The sequence below is a fragment of the Falco peregrinus genome, chromosome 15 (assembly GCF_023634155.1).
Source record: "Falco peregrinus isolate bFalPer1 chromosome 15, bFalPer1.pri, whole genome shotgun sequence".
Taxonomy (NCBI): Eukaryota; Metazoa; Chordata; class Aves; order Falconiformes; family Falconidae; genus Falco; species Falco peregrinus.
In genome coordinates this window covers 1,688,894-1,709,372 of record NC_073735.1, presented here as the reverse complement: position 1 = coordinate 1,709,372, position 20,479 = coordinate 1,688,894, and the positions used below count along the sequence as shown (strand labels likewise).

The window sequence follows — 20,479 nt, the reverse complement described above, 5'->3', positions numbered from 1 at the left end:
ACTCCTTTGTCACTTAGTCCAGCAGCAGCTCCAGGCAGCGATTCAGCCTGGCAGTGTTAGCTGCGGTGTGAAACATGGCTGCGGGCTCATGCAGGCATCAGGTTTGGGGGCACGGGGGCTGGATGTGGGGCAGGGAGAGCTGCAGACACCCCGAGATGCTTGGGGGTCCCTTGCCCTGCCCTGGCCCATGGTCAGGGGAGCAGCTCTGGCTGAGCCGTGCCACGCCGGGGTGCTCCATGCGTGCCATCGCAGGAGCCTGTGGTGCCCATGGACCACAAGAGGGGCAGCAACGGCTTCGCCTGGGTGCAGAGCAGCCCCGGCTGCTGGCCCCTTCCCTGGGCCGAGCCTTCCCTGCCCCTCCAGGGCCCGACCAGCAAAAAGAAGGGTGCGACCCTGGGGGTGGGCAGAGGCGAGCTGGGAGGCACGGAGAGGAGCCGCTGGAGTTTGCTTTTCTGAGCAGGTCTGGACGAGGCTGGGGAATCAGGAAGCTTCGTGCGGGACCCCAGGCCAGCCAGAACTGGAGCTGGGTGCTCCCGGCCGGCCAAGGGGCTGGGGCTCCAGGGGCTTGGCCCCCAGGGGAGGCTGGGCAGGGTGCAGAGGCGAGCTGTGCACTGTGGCTGGGGCTCGCCTGCAGCTGTGACCCTGGGATGGCTCCAGGGCCACCGCAGTGAGACCCGCAGGTGGGCACCCTGTCCCCACCACTTGCTGCTGCAGTGGGCTGCAGACCCCCGCGGGGTGTGCTGGACCCCTGAAGGCATGGACAAGCTCTGCTGGGCATGTTGCACCAGGGCTGCTGGTGCTCCAGCTCTTGCAGCTGCTTCTCAGCTGTGCTGGGGGGCGCTGGGGGTATGTCTATACCAGGGCAGCCTGCTCAGAGCCTTCCCTTTTGGGGCAGCTGCCGAGACCCCCGAGAGTGCTCGTTCCATCCGCTGAAGGCAGAACGTGCCCTGGATGGTTTGCAGGTGCCTGAACAGCCGGGGAGGTGGTGTCTGCCAGGTGTGGGCTGAGCAAAGGGCTCACGGCTGCTGTGAGCGCACCGAGGTGCAGGGACGTCCCTGGGCTGCAGGGTGAGGGTGCCGGGGTGGTGCTGAGCGGTAATGGCTGTGAGAGCTCCCGCGTTGTGCAGAGGACTGGCCTGGCTCCCTTGCAGCTCTGCAGCGTTGCTTACAGGGGCCTGGCATTGCTGCCCGCTTCTAGGTGCAGCGCTGCGCCCCCGGCCCACGCTCCCCCACAGAGAGGTGCCTGCAGGCAGCATGGCACGGAGCGATGCTCTGGGCCCGATCCTGCCACCCCGGTGCCATTTACGATCCCTGGAGGGCGCCGAGAAGGCTCCGAGTGCCCCATCAGCCCCAGGATTTGAGGAGAAAAGGCAAGGAGGGCCTTAAACATCTCATCACTACACACCCCCAGGCCCTGGAAAGCTCCTGTTGCTCCTCAGCGAGGTTTTGCGGCCGCTCCGGTGGGTGCCAGGCTGGGGGATGCTGCACCGCTGCCTGCGGTGGCTGCACGGGAGAGCGGCCACCTCCGCGTGTGTCTGCGTGTGCAGAGCTACCTCTAGTGGCCGTGGGGCTGGGGCTGGGGCTCCACGTCAGCCCGGGTCCCAGTCACAGCCCCCCCGGGGGCGTTCTGGCCAGGGGCTGGCACCGAGGGCGAACAGCTCCCTGGTTTCCTCGGGGCGAGAGGGAAATGCGGGACGACGTGTTCTGCGCGTTGCAGGGGGGAGGGATGGCGATGGCCAGGCTTCCTTGGGCGCACATCAGCGGACAGCACAGTGCCCCAGCCACCCCTGCCAGCGCCCTAAGCTGTCTGCCAAGCCCTGGTGCAGTGTGGTGGGCTTTATCTGGTTGTAGCCTTCTGTGCGGTGGGCTCAAACGTGCCACACTTTGGCTACCCTGGCCGCAACTGCTGCCCAAGACGATGGCACGTGCACAGCAGGCTAGCGTTGGGGACGTACGTTTACGCTGCTGGGTGACCAGATGCTGTTATACAGACCGTGTGATTAACGAGGGCTTCCCTCAGCCCCCACCTGCTCCCCAGCCTTCCCAAACCTCTTCTGGTAACATTGCTCTGTAGATGTAGTTTAGGGTTTAGAGCAACCTGTTTTCTCAGCATCCGAGAAGAAGTTCCTGGCATCCTTGTTTGTAGGAAAGGCCCATAGAATGCAGATATTTTCCAGGCCATGTATTTCACTTGTAGCACAGTGGTACTGTGAGCAATGACTTTTATAAGGCACTAGAAGGCATCACTATAAGCTATTATAAGCTTATATATATATAAAAAAAAATGTATAAAATATAAGCTATAAGATTGTATTTCTAATGTGATTCCAAGTGATTGTGTTTCTAACCAGAGCATAAAGCATTGCATGTTGTTAGCATCCTCTGTTTGAAGGACCAGCTGTAGGAAAAAGCGTGCAAGTAATTAATTTGCTGCAGTAATGGTCCATTTTTCTTTTCCTCCGGCTATTACCTCTTATCAGTAAGTTCTCCGGCCTTCGTAAGTCCCCCAGATGGGACTTCCATCCTCTTTTGCCCAGGCAGAGTTATCATGAAGGGGTGGTGTCTCCGAGGACTGCTCTGCCGTGAGGTGGCTCATCCTGGAGGTAAGCTCGTTTGCCACAGAAATGAAGGGTGGGAAGGAGTAGGGTGAGGTGGCAGCGTAGCTGGGGGTGTAGTGGACATCTTCAAGGGGATGCAGAGGGTAGGGCTGGGCTCCGGGGATGGCTGGGGTCCAACCTGAGCTTCGGTATGGAGAAACGCCTCCGGACTCGTGTGAGGAGAGGCAGCTGGCGCTAGCAGGCAGTGCTTGCAGAGGGTCTGAGCACACCCCATCCGGCTGGTTGAAGTTGAAGCTGTCGGGTGAGGTCTGCTCCCAGGGCTCCCTCTGCACGGCAGTGGGGAGAGAAGGCAAGAAAGACCCTTAAGAATAAAAGCTTGTCCTGGTGGTAATGGCATATCCCAGAGCCTAGCTGGGAGCACTCACAAGGGTTTCTGTTGCTCTAGGGCAGTGTTTGGTGTTAAAACTGTTGAAAGGAAACATCCGTGCTGCCAGTAGCGGGAAAGGCCTGGAACAGGCTCCCAGTGGGATTGAGCAGCCCTGACCCGGCAGGGCCTGGGGGTGTGAATGGGGCTGGCTCCGTGGAAGCAGCAGGGATGGGGACAGGCAACAGCGTGGAGCCAAAAACCTAAGGAGCTTAATGGAGTAGTTGCTTTGGGGAGCAGGGAAGGTTGTTAACCTAGGAGCTGGTCTCCAACAGGAAGAGGGCACAATTAGACAGAGGACGGGATCAAAGAGAAAAAAACTTTCCCCCTCAGCCCTGCCCCACTGCTGCGTGCTCTGCCGTGGCTGCCTCCTGCAACAGGCACGTCCCTCCCGCACGAGTCCCCCGGACCTAACCCCGGCTTTAGGCTGGGTGATCTTTCATCGGGTGACTGACAGCCATAGGCTCACTCACTAGTAGGAAGTGCGCTGTGTCATTAGGGAAGGATGGCAGGAGAGGGGGCACAGAAGGGCTGAAGAAGGAGCTGGTACCAGCTGTGAGGGGAGTAGCACGGTAATCCCCGTATTGGTCGGTGAGATACGGGTCCAGAAGTGCCGGGTAGCCCTGAGTGGCAGAGGAATCGCACGAGAAAGGCTTGGACCCTAGAGGGGACAAGCAGACATCGCTGACAAACTGCTTTGTGTTGTGGAAATCCAACTCAGTTGTGAAGGATCTCCTGACGCCACAGTAGCCAGCCATGGTAGGTAAGCCTGTGGTGGTCAGAAAAAGAGGTTGGCTAAAGGGAAACTGTAACAGCAGCACCTGGGGTGCCACAGAGCTACGGGTACCTCTGCAGGTGCAAAGGAGAGCCCTTTTCCCTCTAGCATCACCCAGGGCAGGAGTCAAGCCTCTCCTGAAACAGGTGTGTCAGCCCAAGTGCTTTTAGCACCTCGGACTTCCCTGATCCAGCTGATGACCTCCATCTGCAGCAAGCCAAATGTATTTTGGGAAGCTTCTAGCATGAGCCTGGGGGAGGTTGAGGTTAGTTTTGCCAGCCTTTGCTTCTTCCGTGCTCTGCTACAGCCCTCGTGGAGGAGGATGGGGTCACAGCTGCAAAACCACCTGCCATCTGTTCCAGCCTCACTCCTCTTTCCCTGCTCAAGAGCTCAAGCAACAAAACAGGTCAGCTCCTGTTTCCTACTTTCTCTCTTCAGCTCCAGGGAAAACTGGAAGATGCAGAGGGAAAAGAAGGGGTTCTGCACGGCACCACTATCAAAAGAGGTGGGAACTGCTTTAATTACCTCTCTTTCCCCTCTTTGGGAAGTTCATACCAGGTTACAGGGGTCTTTCTCTTATTACCGCTGCTCCTGTTTTGACTCTTTCAATTACTTTCCTCCTGGACCCCCTCTCTGAGGGGTGGCCCTGCCCCAGCAGTCCTTTGCTCGCTTCATGTCCTTTGGAGAAGCAGCAGTGCCAACTGTCCCACCCGCGTGGAAGCTATTTACTGGTGGGGGAAAACCTCACCTGGCATTTGGACAAACGGTGACTGCGGTGTGCTGGTGCTGCCCTGCAAAAGATAAAGATATGTTAAAAAATGTCTTTTCAAAGCAAGGCAGCTCTGTAAGATCAGAGCTTGGGAAGGTGTCAGTGTAATTCAGACACACTATTTGAGCCTCGGTGCTATCGGTGTGAAGAGCTTTACGAGATTTTAAGCCTGGGGCCTCTGAGGTATTAGCAGATAGAGGCTAAGAACAGATTTTGAAGGTCTTGTGTAGAGCGGATAACAGTAGAAGTATCAAGATAACTGGCTTCTTTTTGATAACTGGCAGGGACCCTTGACGCAGGCGTAACACTCCGCAGTGATTTTGGTGTTGGCACAAAAGAGGTCTCAATAAGATGGTGTCTGAGCTCTTGGCTGGTCAAAACGGGCAGGCTCTGCACTGCCCACGTTCTAGCTCAGCTCTCCTGTGCTGCATCTACTTGCCACAGAGCCGCTTTAGCTGGCCCATTCTAGCAGGCCAAGCAGGCTGTGTGTAGAAGGCCTACTTGGGTGCCACAGCAATACTGCTAATAATAACCTCCTCTCGGTCCCTAGGCAAGGGAGAATTAGCACCGAGTGACCCTGGTGCTCACAGAGGTCAATTCCTTACAAAGCACCGTGGCAACGGCATCTGCAGAGCTCAGACACACAATTTCACCAAGTTCTGTTTCTGGACCACTGAACCCACGCAGCAGAAATGCAGTGCCCACAGCTGCATTTACTTCAGCCGCGCTGTCGCTCTGGCCAGCGGCGGTGGCATGCTATTTTCGGTTTGCATAGCACAAACAGGAGGTTCCTGCCATAGCAAGCAACCAAATTTAGAGGTTTAGATTTGAATTAAATTTGCCAGTGCTAGGACTTCCTTTTAATGCTGAGGGAGGTTTGCAGCTGCTCCCTGCTCTGTCATGAAAATGAGCTCTGAGCCCACACAAGTCACAGGGGCTGTGGGAGCGAGAGGAGGTGTCAGGAAGGAGCCCTTTGGCTCGCGGATAGATGAGAGTGTTCACGTTGCAGGGTCAGGGCCGGGGCTTGCACCTGTCTCCAGCTGGGCCATTTTCAGCTGCAGACCTCGGTGAGGATCGTAGCTGGTGATACATGCTGCCCTGCAAAGCTAAAGCCTCCACATGCAAATCTGGTCTCAGCAGACACCCCTCCCTCAGCATCCAGGTCACTTTAGTAATACCTTCTCCTGGTTCGAGGGTTTTATCCCACCACCTGCTCTGCCTGCCCATGGCCATCTTATCCTTTACGCAGCTCGTGTTGCATTCGCTGAGGAGGAACCTCTTTGAAAGTAATGGTGCAGGCCTCTGCGCTAGTGTTTAGACCCCAGTCTTAACTGTCATCTGGCAGCCCTAATATCGTGTTTGAGGAAAACGTTGAGTTAGGAGGTGCAGGTAGCACAGATGCTGTCTACAGGTTGGGCTGCAGTGATGAGAGCTGGGATGCTTTGCTGGAGGGACAGGAAGGTCCCTGAGCACAGCTGCCAGCCTCTGGTATGGAGCATTTCAAATTACCAGTGCGTCCAAGCTCATCTTTGATCCTGGCTGTTCAACAGCCAGTGAAACTATCTGACTGTGTCACAGGCAGCAGGTCCTCTCGCACACACCTGTGATGGATAGCCTCAGAGCTGAATTAGCTGCCAGGGCTTCACTTGCCTTAATTCAATTCCTAGAGCCTCTGCAGCATCTGCTGCTTTGGCCTCCCCCGGCACAGGCACCCAGGTACTTGCAGAGACCAACATTTCACTTGCCTCCTGGCTCCTTATCAGGCGATGAATGGCTTGGCTTAATTGAAGCCCATTAGTTCATTTCCTCCTTGCATTACTTCCTTACAGTGCTGTAGCACCAGCTGGATCTTCTGCAACACATCAGTGTCTGTTTAGCATCACTTCAGCCCACAGCACGTTCAGTTATTGATAAGCTTGGTCTCAGCCTGCCTCACACACGGTGGTGGGGCAGAGATCCTGGCTGGGGGTCCTCCAGAGAGCTGTGTTGCTTCGCTGCCTTCGTAACCCAGGAATGTTGTTCAGCTACAAGGCTGCCTCGGGCAGGGCACTAAATGTAAGGATCCAGGTCAAAATAACGGCCTGGCCCTGTAATGGGGGACCTATGGTGCCCTCTGACCATACTTTGGTTTCAGTGTATCTCCTCTCTGGGCCCAGCCTGTAGTACAGCAGCTGAAGTGACAAAAATTAACAATAAAAGCAAAGCTTAGTCTGGATGAGGCACCTCACTGGTTTGCTGCTGACGGCCAGCTTGCTGAATGATCTGTCCCTGGCCTCCGCATGCTGCTGGGCGTAGTGCTCCACCTGTGTCCCCATCCGTTTTCCCCCCCTGTGAGAAGAGGTAATCCTTTTATCGTGCAGAGGGTAACTGCTGGTTCCTGCCTACGTGGTGGGTGAGCCAAAGGGGGAAAGGTCAGACCCTCCCTAAAGCCCTGGACCGAGCCCTTCTGCCCTGTGTTGTTGGGAGCTCAGAAACCCAAATTGTGTGGTTTTCATCGCAGTACATACATGCTGCTTTCCTATCGTTTGATGTGTGCAGGGCCTGGCTGTTCTGCTGCCTCAGTGAACAGCCCAGCAGCCCAGCTTTGATGAGTGATGACCTTTCCTTAGCAGCACAGATCTCCTCCACAGACCTCCCCTTGCACAACAAAGGCTTACTGATTTTGGAGCAAAGATCACGTTTGAACAAAAGATGCAGCTAAATTACACTGCATCATAAATATACAAAGGGGTGTTCAGTTATCTGCCATTTGCTTTGATTCTGGATTATATTATGTCAGATAAACAGAGCTGCACTTACAGCTGTTCTTTTCATGATACGTTCGAGCAAATACGGATGTTTGCCCTGCACAATAATTTTTCGTCTCTCATAGGGAATTAGCAACAGGGCTGATTTTGCATTAGAGACGCACACAACTGCTAAGCTTTGGAATACAAAGCAAAGGGTAATAAAGCAAGCAGCAAGTGTTTTACAGTTCCTAGGGCTTTGGATTGCAGCTGTTGAAATTTCCGCCTCCAGAAAGGGAGCAGGTAAGGCATGATAGTCATCTCAGTGAGCGCAAACACAGCAGTTGCTTCCTGCTGCTCCCCAAAACAGCCTTCCTAAAAGCCTGACCGGTGGGAGCATGTATTTTCCAGTGACTGCCCATGGCTCAGGGGGTCTTCTGCCTCTCTGAATTAGCTGAAGGCTGTGAAGATACCTATGGCTAGATCTTGCTTTGTTTGGTAATGCCCATGATGGTTTTCTGACTGTTTTGTTGCATAGAATTAATATCCATGAAAGCAACAGCCAGAAAAATACTCACAAGTCCCTCTGAGGTCTTTTTGTTTCACTAGAGGCAGAAAGCCTGAAGCAAATGGTCTGGGGTGGGGTGAGGGGGAAGCATCAAAGCTCCTAATATGTGCATTCTGCTTGTAGCAACTCAGGTCTCTGCTCCCAGCATCTTTCAGCATCTTGATGGCAGCTCCTCATCTGTCAGTGGCCCTATTGGTCCCAGTCAGCCTGGAAGTGAAGTGCTGCCGCTTGGTAAAGGTGCGTCTTAGAGCCCCAGGGCGATGGCGCACTGGGCCACTGGATGCCGCTTGCTGGCACCTGCAATATCGTGTCCTCTTCTGGGGACGGCATCGCTTTTCTGGCTAGTGATTGAGAAAAAACTGTGTGGTGTACTATAATTTGACTTAAGTTTTCTGTTGCTGTAGGACCACTTTAAGAATAAATCATCTTTTACAAAGTGATGCTTGGCCTCTTTCCAGACCATAACATCACAGCATCTTCCCTGGCACTCTAGTATGCCAGAGATGAGCTGGAAGGAGCACAACATTCAGGGAAGAGCATCTATTTTTGTGGCACTGAGTCGTTCAAGCGTAGCTAGTGAAAAAGGAAGTTGCCTTGGAAAGGTGTCGTATGGAGGATGTGAAAGGATGAGAAATTTAGCATTACTGATTTGCTTAAAAAAAAAAAACAAAACACAACCAACTTTAATTCCTCAAAGGTTCACAGATGTAAAAAAAAAAAAACCAAACAAACCAAGAAGCCATCTGTGATCTTTTGGGGCAAACACTAGTGTTGCAAATGTTTTTGCTATTCCCTGTCAGTATTGGTAATGCCCTGAAATCAATGTAAACTGTCTTTAAACCCAGGGATTACATGACATGACTTTTCTGGTTTAAAAAAAAGGGGGGGTGGGGGGGTGGGAAGTGGGGTGGGGAGGAGGAGTGCAGTGACTTACACTGAAGCGGGAGCCACTGCTCTGCCTGGATCGTTTTTCAGCAAGAAGATCTTTGACTGTGTGTTTCACTCGCACTCCTTGGTACACCCGTTTGCCAAAATCTGTAGGGACTGAGGGAATGAAACCAGCATTAGAGGAGTTCAGTGAATGCATAGAGCAGCTGGAAGAGGTTGTTGTGGAAGAAGCGAATCGATCGTCTCTGTCCACCAAGTTAGGAAGGAAGCATATAAGACTGCTGTTGTTAATACAAAATCATCCCTTGGGAGCCCAACAGCAAGGGCTGCTCATTTGCAGAAAGCAAAGACCGAGGTGCCCTACCCTGTATTTCAGTACTGGGTGCCAAGTGGTTTCCCTGCAGCTCCCTTGCTGCCAGATGGTTTTGGGGGATCCTACATTTCCCTTTTGGGCCAGCAACATTTGGTTTAACCATACAGCCCCTATTGCTTTCAGCAGAGCTGCTGTGGTTTAGCCCCTCCTTGCCCTGCTGGAGTTGCTGGCTTTCAGCACGTAGCTCTGTGAGCTTTGATCGCAGCGTAGCAAAGGTGGAAATACCCTGGACAGCTGGTGCAGCTCCTCTGAATGGTGATGTGAATCACAGTGCAGATCTGGAAAGGAAAAGGAGCTGACTGCTCAGTCTGCTTTGTATCAACAGCAAATACAGACAGGTACTTGGGGACTCTGCTTTATCAAGGTTGAGGAAAGCACAAAAAGGGGTACAGTCACCCAAGAGGCTGATGGCAAGCCTGGCTCTCTTTATCTTGACCTGCCTGGAATAAAGCACAACCTGTCCGTTGGGTCTGTGTGACTTTTGGTGTGAGGCATCTGTCCTCTTCATCTGCCCAGATAAAGCTTTGCGAGATCTGCCTTGTGTACAGGCGTTTTGGCACAAGTGAGGGCACAGAGGCATGAGGTACAATACCAGGGACAGCTCTTTTATCCTGCCAGAACAGAGAGCTTGCACCTGTGGCACCAGGGAGGAGCATCCATGCGGGCTTTCATTGCAACCTGCCAGAGAAAAAGGTAACTTTGAAGCTAATCCCTTGGAAAACACTCAGCCGTGCTCTCCTGAGAGAACACAAACGGCCATTCTACAGCTGATGTGTTTGATCTCTGAAATTGTGATTTATCATTTTGCCCTTTTGCTTTTCAGGATGTGTCATTTGGCTCCATTTATCGCTTTCATGCATGTGGCATTGTGTCCCCAGGTGCACATACATGTGCAGAGATTAGAAAGGGAAGAGGAGAGGATCTGAACAACACAGAATCTCGGTGCTGGCTTAGGGTTACCCCAAACGTTTTCTGTTGGGCCACAGCAATTGCAATTTTGGGCAACTGCAACTTGGTTTTGGTGTTTGAGTAGCAATCGGAGAGACTTCAGCCAAGACTGGGCACAAGGCAAGCATTGCAAGAGGCAGTACCCCAAAAATCTTATGATCAAAATAGAGGTGAATGCTGACTCTGAATACCAACTAGCGAGTATCTGTGGACGAGCCAGGACAGAGACAGAAATGGATATCAGTTCTTGCACCTGAGAAGAATCTGTACAGTGAGGCTCTCATTTCCATGGCTCAAGGAAGAAATCTCCCTCCCGTAGTGCCTTCTCAGGACTGTTTTACTGAGAGCAGTTGGAAGCATGGGCACCCAGCGTGCACATGTAGCTGGAGCTCAAAAGCTGCGGTAGAGCCGGTGTAAGTGTCAGAAACAGCTACATTTCTGCGTTGAAAACTTCACATCTTTGCATGAGAATTCCTTTAGAGGTAACAGCGTTGCTGTTTGATAGAAAACTGAACCGTACAGCATAGTTCATTGAGCTCCAGTATGGTTTGATACCTGTGATAACTTGTGCAGCCTTTGCTAGCTGCATCCAGGCTTTGATTCAGAACAGAATTTCTGGAGAAGGACTGATGCCAAGGAGGCAGTCATGTTTAATTTTCAGAATGGGGATATTTCTACAATAGTGTCGCTGGAAAAGCTGTGAGCAGCTTTTATTCTTTTATTCTGTAGTTTGATATTGCCAAGTCTTACAACCTCTCTTGTATTAACTGACCTTGCTTCTCCGTGACCATTTCTAGCAAGTGTCTGATGCTCTGCACTTCTGCCGTCCTGTTTTCCTGACCTCTTTACTATGGTCTAAAGACGTAAAGAAAAACACTTCCACACCTTCTCACTTTTACACGCGGGTGCTGTGCTATTGAAGTGACTTCACTCATATACCCACAGTTAGCCCTCTGCTCAAATTCTTAAAAGTATGTGATGTAACAGCTCTGTCCTCTAACCCTGGCTTTAACTTAGCCGTCCAGCCTCACGTAACCAAACCTGTTGCTTTCAGCGAGTTATTCAGCAGGATCTGATGCTGAGCTGTTGCAACTCCACATAACTTCGCTATTGGCAGCATCAGAGAAGGGAATGCTAATTTAGGCCTAAGTTTATATAATTTTCAAGCAAATGAAATCATATTTCACATCACTTTAGTCTAACTGCCTTTTGGGAAAATTGCATTGTGAAGGAATATAAATTCAGTCTAGAGAAGGTGGAACATGCTAATAGATACTACTAAATTCTTGGGACATTAAAGATGCCACATGTTGATTTTAGATGATTCTTCTGACTTTTTTTTCTTAAAATATGAGCTCAAGGATAGCACAGTATGTTCTTTCCCTAGTATTTCCAAGATGATGCATCTTTATGGTGAGAAAAGTCAAGGTGCTGGAACTCACCTGTTTCCATTGTTGTCACTGCTGACAAGTCCCAGCTCTCAGATTCTGCAGGACTTTGGAGAAGGGCCATCCGTCATGAGCTTCCCAGCACAGAGTGAGGTCTGTGCTCATACTCCACTGGTAAAGTTCCAGCTGAGCCTGATGGAAATACGTTTTCTGCAATTTAGTGATGTCTCCATGATACCTTGTTTGGGATTTGCTTAAATGCAAATCTCTTGATGTGTGTTTCACTCCAATTTGCATGGTCAGTGTGGATCATTTCCCAAAGACTCTCTTTCCTGTCTGAGCTGACATTTCATGGATGAAAACTGCGGTTTACTGACAGAAGAATCTTGAGTTCCAGTGAAAGGCTGGTAAGTCTTGCAGTGATGAGCCATCTCCTTACAGGTGAGGAACCTGGCTGGAAAAACAAGGCTTGGGACAAGAGCATCTTCTTGTGTGTAGTGTGAGATACCTATGTGCTGTGGAAGATGCACACAGGAGACCTTACTCGGAGTAGTAGTGTCTCTCTGGGATCCCACCGGCTAGCTTGTGCATTACACAATTCACACTGGATATCTGGACGCTGTGAGCCCTGTGAGGCTTTGCATGGCATCCGCTAGCATCTGTGGGAAGAGGGGTAACACTCAGCCATGGACAGCATGCTCGTGGGACTGGCAGGAGCATCCTTTAGCAAACCCGCACGTGCGCTCCTGGGGCAGGGAGCATGGTTTGGAGTTTGGCTCTCTGTTATCAAGCAAGAGGTCCTCTTTCTGAAGGTCTAAGGTTGGTCTCCAGTTGAGCAGCCAGGAGGGGAAGCAGCAGCCAGGAAAGGAACTGTTCTTACGCTGCTGCTGGAGTCCGATTCAAGGGACCCTGGGCCAGGTTAGCTATAGTCATTCCTCTCTTCCCAGCCTCCAAACGGTAGCAAGTCTGTTTCTGCAACATCTGAACCAAGAAGCAGCATAAAGCCTTTAAATTCTTCTTTAAGCACCGTCGCTCGTATCGTAGTTCTGAAACATATCCACGCTTGCTGGAAGAGTGCCATTTCCCCCGCAAGGTGGCTAGCACAACCCATCAATATGGTGAGGACAGGCTGTGATGAGGCAGACACTCTCGAGAGCTTTTTGGTACAAGTAGAGTGGGCTGGTGCACAGCATTGCTGTGCTCGTCTTACATGAGCAGGACAAGACTGGCGCCAATATGTTCCTCATAATTAAATATTTCTCCTCTTGTGGAGTCTGCTGCCAGCTTGCGGGTCTATTAGGTAAGGTCTGTCCCTCTCTGTAATTCCACGTCCTTTCCCCAGCATTGGCCCAGAGGTTAATTTGGCCTGTCATATGAACTGCCTTCCTGGGGAAGGCTATAGTTTTTTAAGTGTAATTATTCTTTTCCTTCAGAAGAAAAATAAAATACAGAGAGCAGCAGCTGGGAAAGCCTGCATCTGCTCAGGCCATTAAGGCAAGTGGGGAATGCAGAGCTGAAATAGCATCCTTTGTAATTCCTGATTTAAAGAATCAGTCACCAATTTTCAAGAGTGGAGGTTATCTTTATTCGGCAGCGCTGGGTGCATGGGGGGATTGCTCCACCAAAGTCATGCACACCTGAAGTGACGAATTATCTCACATTCATACAATAAAACAATGAATACTCAATTAACGCCTATACATATTCACTACCTAAACCTGCCTACTCTCACTTCGTATGTTAATTAGCTTATCAGTCCTTTGCTTGTGCAAATTCTTCCAAGAATTGTGGGCAGGGGTCTCTGGGACATGGGCAGTGGTCTTTGGGAGGAAGGCCGTAGGTGTTCCTCATGGTGTACTTTTCACCCTTTGCCTGGAATGTGGTGGTCTTGTAAGTTTGCAGTGTTCTTATCGGTCTGAGCTAATTTATGTCCTTGTCGACCATCTGTTTCTTATTCTTGTTTCTTTCAGTCGCTCCCTCTAGATAACTTATAAACAGGCCCCTTGTTAGAGAAAGTTAAAGAAAGAGAAACAGACTCCTTTCATAAACTATATAGTTACATGACCTAATTACTATACCTACATTCTTTGAGTAAATATATTTACACTTAACTTACTGTCCCTATTCCACACAATTTCTTCATATCATTAGGACCAGGTGTCTTTTTAAAGATAATTAGTACATTCTTTACGTCACCAATTCAAGAATTTAGTGCATCCTCAAAGTCAGTAATGAGGGTCTCTGAATGTTTGTCAACTCTTGGACAAACGAAAGCGCGGGCACTTTGTTCTTTATATAAATTGTGCATAGTTCATTATTCATTCCTAGTATTCTTAATTTCCAGAATGACTTGGGTGTTCTGCCAGCTCAGACACAAAGCTCAGGACCAAGAGGACATGACACAATCAAGCTCATGGAAGACTCAAGCTCCCGTATACAGTCTTTCACCATGTATGTACTTTCTCTTGTGTAAAACAAGTCTTATTGTGTCCTGGCCGTTCCTGGACACCCCGTCCTGGTAGCCGCAGGTGCCTTGGGTTCAGCAGACAGGTGATGGAATGGGCAGGGAGTGCCAGGCAAGTTGGGAGAGCCTGGGCAGGTGTCAAGTCCCACCAACAGGTTTTGCTTGCCACCTGCCTCCTGGCAGGCTTCCCGGATAGCTCTGTCTTCCGTGCTGGATATTTATATACTTTGGTTAGAATAGACGAGCTGAATCCCGGCCCCATCCAAGCCAATAGCTTTGCACTTTCTAGCCGGTCCAGGGGTTTTCTGTACTGATCAGAAAATAATGATGTTGAAAACAACAGATCCTGCAGAATACAGAGATAAACTAAACACTCAGCCAGCCTTCCTTTAGGTGAGAGATAAATCTTATACTATGTTTTCATTTGAAAAAGCATCAGACCCCGATTTTCTCTGTAATTTAGTGAATTTGGTCATGTGCTTTCCATTCCCATCAGAGAGGAGAGCCGGTGTGTGTGGCAGGAGCTGCAGATTGTGTGCTGGCACATTCAACCCACATTTTGTGGCACATTTAGTACATCTCTTTGGTTTTAGCATGGCCTTTACCTGTGCCAAAGCAAAATTCCTGAGGATCGTGTCTCTCCTGTGTTACAGAAGCCTGGAAAAGCAGATGTAATGCTCAATGCGTATTTGTTTTATTCAGATTTTCCTTTCAACCTGCCTTCTCCTGCCTGAGCAAGGGGCCTACGTGGCGCCGAGCAGCGGCTGCAGCCGGCAGCGGACCCTCACCCTCGGCCGGGGAACACGTTCTGAACGCACCGGAGAGAACTGCTGCGGCCTGTGCCGGCCTTCACGCTCCACTGCCGCCAGGTGTGGCCCCTCCGCCACCAGGGTGGTCCCGGCTCCCGGGAGAGGGGCTCCGCCGTCCCAAAGGCGCCCCAGTCCCGCCGGCGCCTCAGCCCCGAGCGCCCAGGAACCCCGGTGAGGCGGCGCCGCTTCCCGCCGGGCCCGCTCGACCGCTGCACGCCCGCGGCCGGGTCCTGCGCGGCGATTGGTCGGCGGCTCGGCGGGGCCGGCTGCTATTGGGCAGGCGGGCGCGGTCCGTTGGGTTGCGGCGCCCCCCGGCGGGGCAGGGGCGGGCGCGGGGCGGGTGAGCGAGCGAGGCGGGGTTGCGCGGCTCCCCCTGCCCCGCCACCGGGCCCCGGGGCTCAGCCCCGGCCCCGCCGGGCCCTGCCCGACAGCGCCCGGGCCCGCCTCGGCCGGTGGGTGGCCGCGACGGTGAGAGGGCCCCTCGGCGTCTGTGCCCTGCCCGTCAGGGCCGGCGGGCCCGGCCATGCCGCCCGCCAAGGCCGGTGGCAAGGGGGCCTTGGTGCTGCAGTGCGAGTGGGAGGCGTGCACCTACGTGGCCTCGAAGATGGAGGAGTTTTGCGAGCACGTAGCCCAGCACCTGCAGCAGCACCTTCCCGGGGAGCAGCGGGACGAGGTGGACCCTCTCGGTAAGGAGCCCGGGCCCGGAGCCCTCCTTTTTCCCCCAGGTGGGTCGTTGTGAGAGAATCGTCCTCCTTCCGAGGAGCGCTGCCGGGCACAGAAGCGGAACCTTGGGGCAAAAAATCCGTGGTGTTTCTCGCTCTCTGCGGGAACCTGAGCTTTACTTGGAGAGTTTCCCTCAGACCTTTACGGCCTGTGTATTTCCTGTCTGTGTTGCAGAGGAATACACGTGTTTGTGGCAGGAATGCGGGTTCTGTTCCCCGGAGAGCTCAGCTGACCTCATTCGCCACGTCTATTTCCACTGCTACCACACCAAGCTGAAGCAGTGGGGGCTGCGGGCCCTGCAGAGCCAGTCAGACGTGAGCCATTGCCAGCTGGACTTCCAGAGCCGCAATATCATCCCTGAGATCCAGGAGAATTTTCTGTGCCTGTGGGAGTATTGTGAGGTGAGAGCAGGGGACCTGGGTTCACTTTACTACATGTTACCTGTGATGGGGCAGCCAAGGGAAGGAGAGCTGCTCCTGTCCTGTAGCTCACCTGCATGCCTGCCTGCCAGCTCTGTTCGTACCTGGGTGAAAGCATCCGTTGTGTTCTGGCTGAGCCAGCTCATGCTGATCTCTTCACCCCGTTTTGTCTGTCCTTGCTCCTCAACAGAGATCATTTGATAATCCTGAGTGGTTCTATCGGCACGTGGAGGATCACAGCTTCTGTTCGGAGTACAAGGCAGCAGGGAAGGAGAACCATGTGGTCCTCTGTGGCTGGAAAGGTTAGTGAGTGCATGCAAGGTCTCTCTAGACAGCTGTGCACAGGGCTGGATTGCAAATGTTGTACAGGAGAGCTCTGCGCTCCTTGGCAGAGTTTCAGAGAGAGCATCTTGAACTTAAAAAATGTGTGCATGGTCCTAACAGTGAAATGTTCCTGTAGAGTTTCCTTCAGGGGATCCAGTTGAGTGCTTAATATTGAACTTTTCATTTATATTTAATTAGTACCTAGAAGAAAAGGTTCCAGTTTATTTCTTTCAGTAATTTCTCTCTCTTGTGTTTGTGCAATTGTCTTAGCCACTTACGGGGGGGGTGGCCCACAACAGCTGTAGACTAGTGATCTCATCCTGCTGTGACCCTGCTCTGGGGGCTTTTTGGAGGAGGGAGTTGATCCTTGCTAGTCAAAGCAAAAGCAAGAATCCTGCTATTCAGTCAGATTGTGGATCACGGCCCATGTGTGGAGGATGTTAATGGCATTCTGTTGTTTGTTTAGACTGTGATTGCACCTTCAAGGGGCGCTGCAAACTGCGGGAACACTTGCGCAGCCACACACAGGAGAAGGTGGTGGCCTGTCCTACCTGTGGGGGGATGTTCGCCAACAACACCAAGTTTTTTGACCACATTCGACGTCAGACTGCACTGGACCGTGAGCTCCTGCGGGCAGGGGAGGAGTGGGTTGTGAGCAGTCCTCTGGTTGGGCCATTGCCTGTTCTTTACGAGCAAAGGGCACAGGCGTGCTTGGAAACAGCCTGGCTTCTCTGATGGCTGGGAACTCACACTGATGAATCTCTGGGAGGTGTCATCTTGCGGACACAGGAGGGTTGGAGGCTGACAAGACCGCACATGGCTCACAGTGCTGCAGCCAGAGGTGTTTGTCCTGTAGGGACAGCTGGGCACTTGCAGCACCACTGGGATTTGCTTGCTGAGTTCCCTTATGCTGTGCTGGTGATGTGTGCGTGTGATGGTTGCTCCCCAGTTTGTGCACTGGCAGCACAGGGAGGCAGATCAGTCTTTGCAAGCAGTTCTTTGTTTGGCTTTGTAGTCAGTGTCTGCTCTCTCTGCCTGGAGAGAAGAGTTCCCAGCTCCACCGTAACTACCTCTTTTTCTCGCTTGCTGTTCTTTGTGCTGTTCTCTCTGCTTTGATCTCTTTTCTCACCACCACCACCGCCACTGCCCCTTTCTTCCTGGTCCCGATGCTGCAGAGCAGAGGTTTCAGTGTTCTCTCTGCTCTAAGAGGTTTGCCACAGAGAGGCTGCTCCGTGACCACATGAGGAACCATGGTGAGTAAAGGCATCTTCTCCCAACTGAGATGCTGAGGAGTGTGTGCTCCCCCTTGCTTTGTGATAATGTTTCCCACCCATTCTTTCACACAGTGAACTATTACAAGTGCCCTCTGTGTGACATGACCTGCCCGCTGCCCTCTTCTCTGCGCAATCACATTCGTTTTCGGCACAGCGAGGAGCGGCCATTCAAGTGTGACTACTGTGACTACAGGTGAGGACTGGGGCTTTCCGTCTTCCCAGACTGGTGACAGAGAAGCACCTGGAAGCATGTGTGTGTGCACGGTATTCAGCTTTTCTCCCTTATAATTTCCTTTTAGCTGCAAGAATCTCATTGACCTGAGGAAACATCTGGACACGCACAGCAAGGAGCCAGCCTATCACTGCGAGCTTGAGTCTTGCAGCTTCACTGCACGTTCCCTCTGCTCCATCAAACTGCACTACCGGAAAGTCCATGAGGTGGGAAGGGAGCAGAGGGGTGTTCTGGCGTGTACTCGCTCCCAGCGAGGCTGAGAACCACTGAGTACAGTATGCTGTACAGAAGCATGAGGGAAAAAAGCTAAAGGCACGTGAAGTGGCCTAGGCTGAGCAGGGCTGTAGGAACATGAGGTCAGGTTGCATTCCTCTCTTACTGCTGCAATGATACCTCATGTCAGTCCTCTCGGAGAACCTGGTTCCTCCTTCCATGCAGATGTGTGGGTACCAGGCCCTCTCATCAGGGAATGGGGTGTTCACATCCCTCTCTCTGCCCTTCAGGGTGACTCAGAGCCCCGGTACAAGTGCCATGTCTGTGACAAGTGCTTCACACGTGGAAGCAACCTCACTGTCCACCTCAAGAAGAAACACCAGTTCAGATGGCCCTCGGGGCATCCTCGCTTCAGGTACTGGCCATCCTTACCTCTTCCCAACCTCCTCTGTAGTGCAAGAGACAGCTGGAGCTGCATCCTGTGTGTTGCTGGAGCCGAGACCCAGCAGTGCTTGGGCTCTGATGTTTGCCTGTAATGTGCTCCAGACCCATTTCCCAGTGGCTGGGAGGCACTGGGCAGCAAGCGTTCGGTGGGGTCTGGCACAGCGACAGGGCGGTGCCGGGTGACAGTTCCAGCAGTGGATCAGAGGTTAGAGGCAAAGACAGCAGTGGTGCCACCGCAGCTGCATCTGGCGGGACACTTCTGAGCTTGGCAGGGGCCAGGTGCAGGTGTCCTGCTCTAGAGCAGATCGACCTCTTGACACATGCCTCTGCTGCATTTTCCCTAAGAAACTCCAAAGGGTTTCCCCAGCCTAAAAGCTGGGGGACTTCAAACACTCAGTGAAGCAGAGTGGTAGAAGGAGATGGGCTTGGGAAATGACAGGGGCCTGGCAGAGAGCTCAGGAGCTGCCACATGGATGTGCTTTTAGGGGTAGGGGCTGAAGAGTTTTTATCTTACTTGCCCAGTATTGTCAGTGTAGCACCGGGCATTGGAACCTAGAATATAGGGCTCCTTCCTTGGCTGCTGCTTCAGACCTGTCTCTTGGGAGGGGGCTGCAGTGTGACTGGCTCCATCACCCCCGCCTGTCTCTGCTCAGGTACAAGGAACATGAGGATGGCTACATGAGGCTGCAGCTGGTACGTTACGAGAGCGTGGAGCTGACAGAGCAGCTACTGGAGGACCGGGAGAAGCGGGGGGAGGCACTGGATGGCTCAGCTGAGTGTGTGGTGCTGTCTGAGGGTGAGGGCAACCTGCAGGGCATTATTCTGGAGGCCCCAGCAGAGGCTCCCGTGGTGGAGAACAGTATCACTGAGCTGCCAGTGGCCCCACTGCGTCCAGCCCCTTGTTCTCCTGACAACCCTGAGCCAGCACGGCCGAGTGCCTTCCCAGGAGCAGCGCTGTCATCGGAGCAAGAGCCAGGCACCCTGGCCAACCCCATCATCCGTGTGGTGAACCGGACCAACGAGCACGGGGAGAGTGAGACTGTGTATTATGTCATGGCCGGCACATCCTCAGAGGAGCAGGTGGCAGCACCTGGTGGGCTGGCTGTGGAGCTGGAGGAGAACGTCATGGACCGTCTGCAGAAGACGGCTGAGGAGCTGGGCATCCAGATCGTGTGAGGTGCTCACCTGGCTCTCTGCATGAGGAAAACTTGGGCCTCCGTGGGATGGGCTGGTGGGGGAAGTTGGGGAGCGCCTGGGGGAGAGGGCTGTGCTTGTCTTCACCTACCTGCAGCTGGCTTAGCTGCCCCAGCCTCGCTGGCTGCTGGCTCGGGTCGGCACGGGGAGAGGGGAAGGGCAGCTTGCTTCCAGTTGTGGGTCAAGTGATCTGAGCTGGAGGAGCTGTCTCGCTCCTCCTTTTAGGGATTAGGGACTAGCAAGCCTCTCCCAGCCACCCAGGAGGTCTGGCCTTAGCTTGACACCGGCCTCCCCATCCTGGTCACTCGGGTGACGTGGTCCCTGCTGCTGTGCAGCTAAGTCGTCAGCCCTGGCTGAGCCTTGGTCCTCAGCTAGGATCTCCCCAGGCAGGATGGTGTGCTGAGCAGGCACTGCGGCTAAAGCCTCTTCCCTGGGAGGCTCTGTGACCCTTTGCAGGCCTGTTATCCCCCAGCCATACTTTGTTCTCCAAGGGATGGCGTGTTCTCCTTCCGCCCTCGCCAGCACTTCCCTGCACATCATCTTTCCGAGGTCATTCAGCCAGTGCTGTTGGTGGTGGTTGCGCCACTGATGCCATTACACTGCACTGGTGGCTGCAGGGAGAGGGCTGCAGGTGCTGTCCCTTGCAGGCTACTGCTGCCCCGCGGCACTGGGGGCTTGGGAGCTTCTTGCTGCTTTTGTCCTTTCCTGGGTTTCCTCCCCACATTGGGGTTTGGGCTGCTGGCTGGGCGAAGTGTACTTTGGCAAGACAAATAAAAGTCAGACTGCCAGGCCACCCGGTGTCTGGTGTCTGCTTCGGCCCCATCCCTGCCAGCTGTGGCACGTGAGGACAGAACGGGACGGAGTTACCTTGAGCCTGCGGTGTGGGAGGTGGGCACTGGAGAGCTGCCAGCATCTCTTGGCATGTCCCGAGTGCTGCCGTTTGGTGCAGCTGGCGACTGATTTGGAG

General features: G+C 53.0%; 2 protein-coding genes across 2 annotated transcripts; one reads left to right on the top strand and one right to left on the bottom strand.

Annotated features, from left to right (window-relative positions):
* Positions 1–2,341: 2,341 nt before the first annotated feature.
* POU2AF2 (POU class 2 homeobox associating factor 2) lies at positions 2,342–14,874 on the bottom strand. Its single transcript, XM_027785482.2, has 4 exons — positions 8,754–14,874; positions 4,505–4,547; positions 3,455–3,750; positions 2,342–2,883 (listed from the first exon to the last, which is right to left on the bottom strand). Exons 1-4 carry the CDS (start codon positions 8,904–8,906, stop codon positions 2,476–2,478), a joined length of 900 nt encoding a protein of 299 aa, XP_027641283.1. The 5' UTR covers positions 8,907–14,874; the 3' UTR covers positions 2,342–2,475.
* A 165-nt stretch (positions 14,875–15,039) lies between these two features.
* Positions 15,040–20,305, top strand: HINFP (histone H4 transcription factor). Its single transcript, XM_005236598.4, has 9 exons — positions 15,040–15,375; positions 15,587–15,813; positions 16,022–16,133; positions 16,622–16,774; positions 17,331–17,408; positions 17,502–17,622; positions 17,729–17,867; positions 18,165–18,289; positions 18,972–20,305. The coding sequence occupies exons 1-9, from the start codon at positions 15,213–15,215 to the stop codon at positions 19,492–19,494; spliced, it is 1,641 nt and encodes a 546-aa protein (XP_005236655.2). The 5' UTR covers positions 15,040–15,212; the 3' UTR covers positions 19,495–20,305.
* Positions 20,306–20,479: the final 174 nt, after the last annotated feature.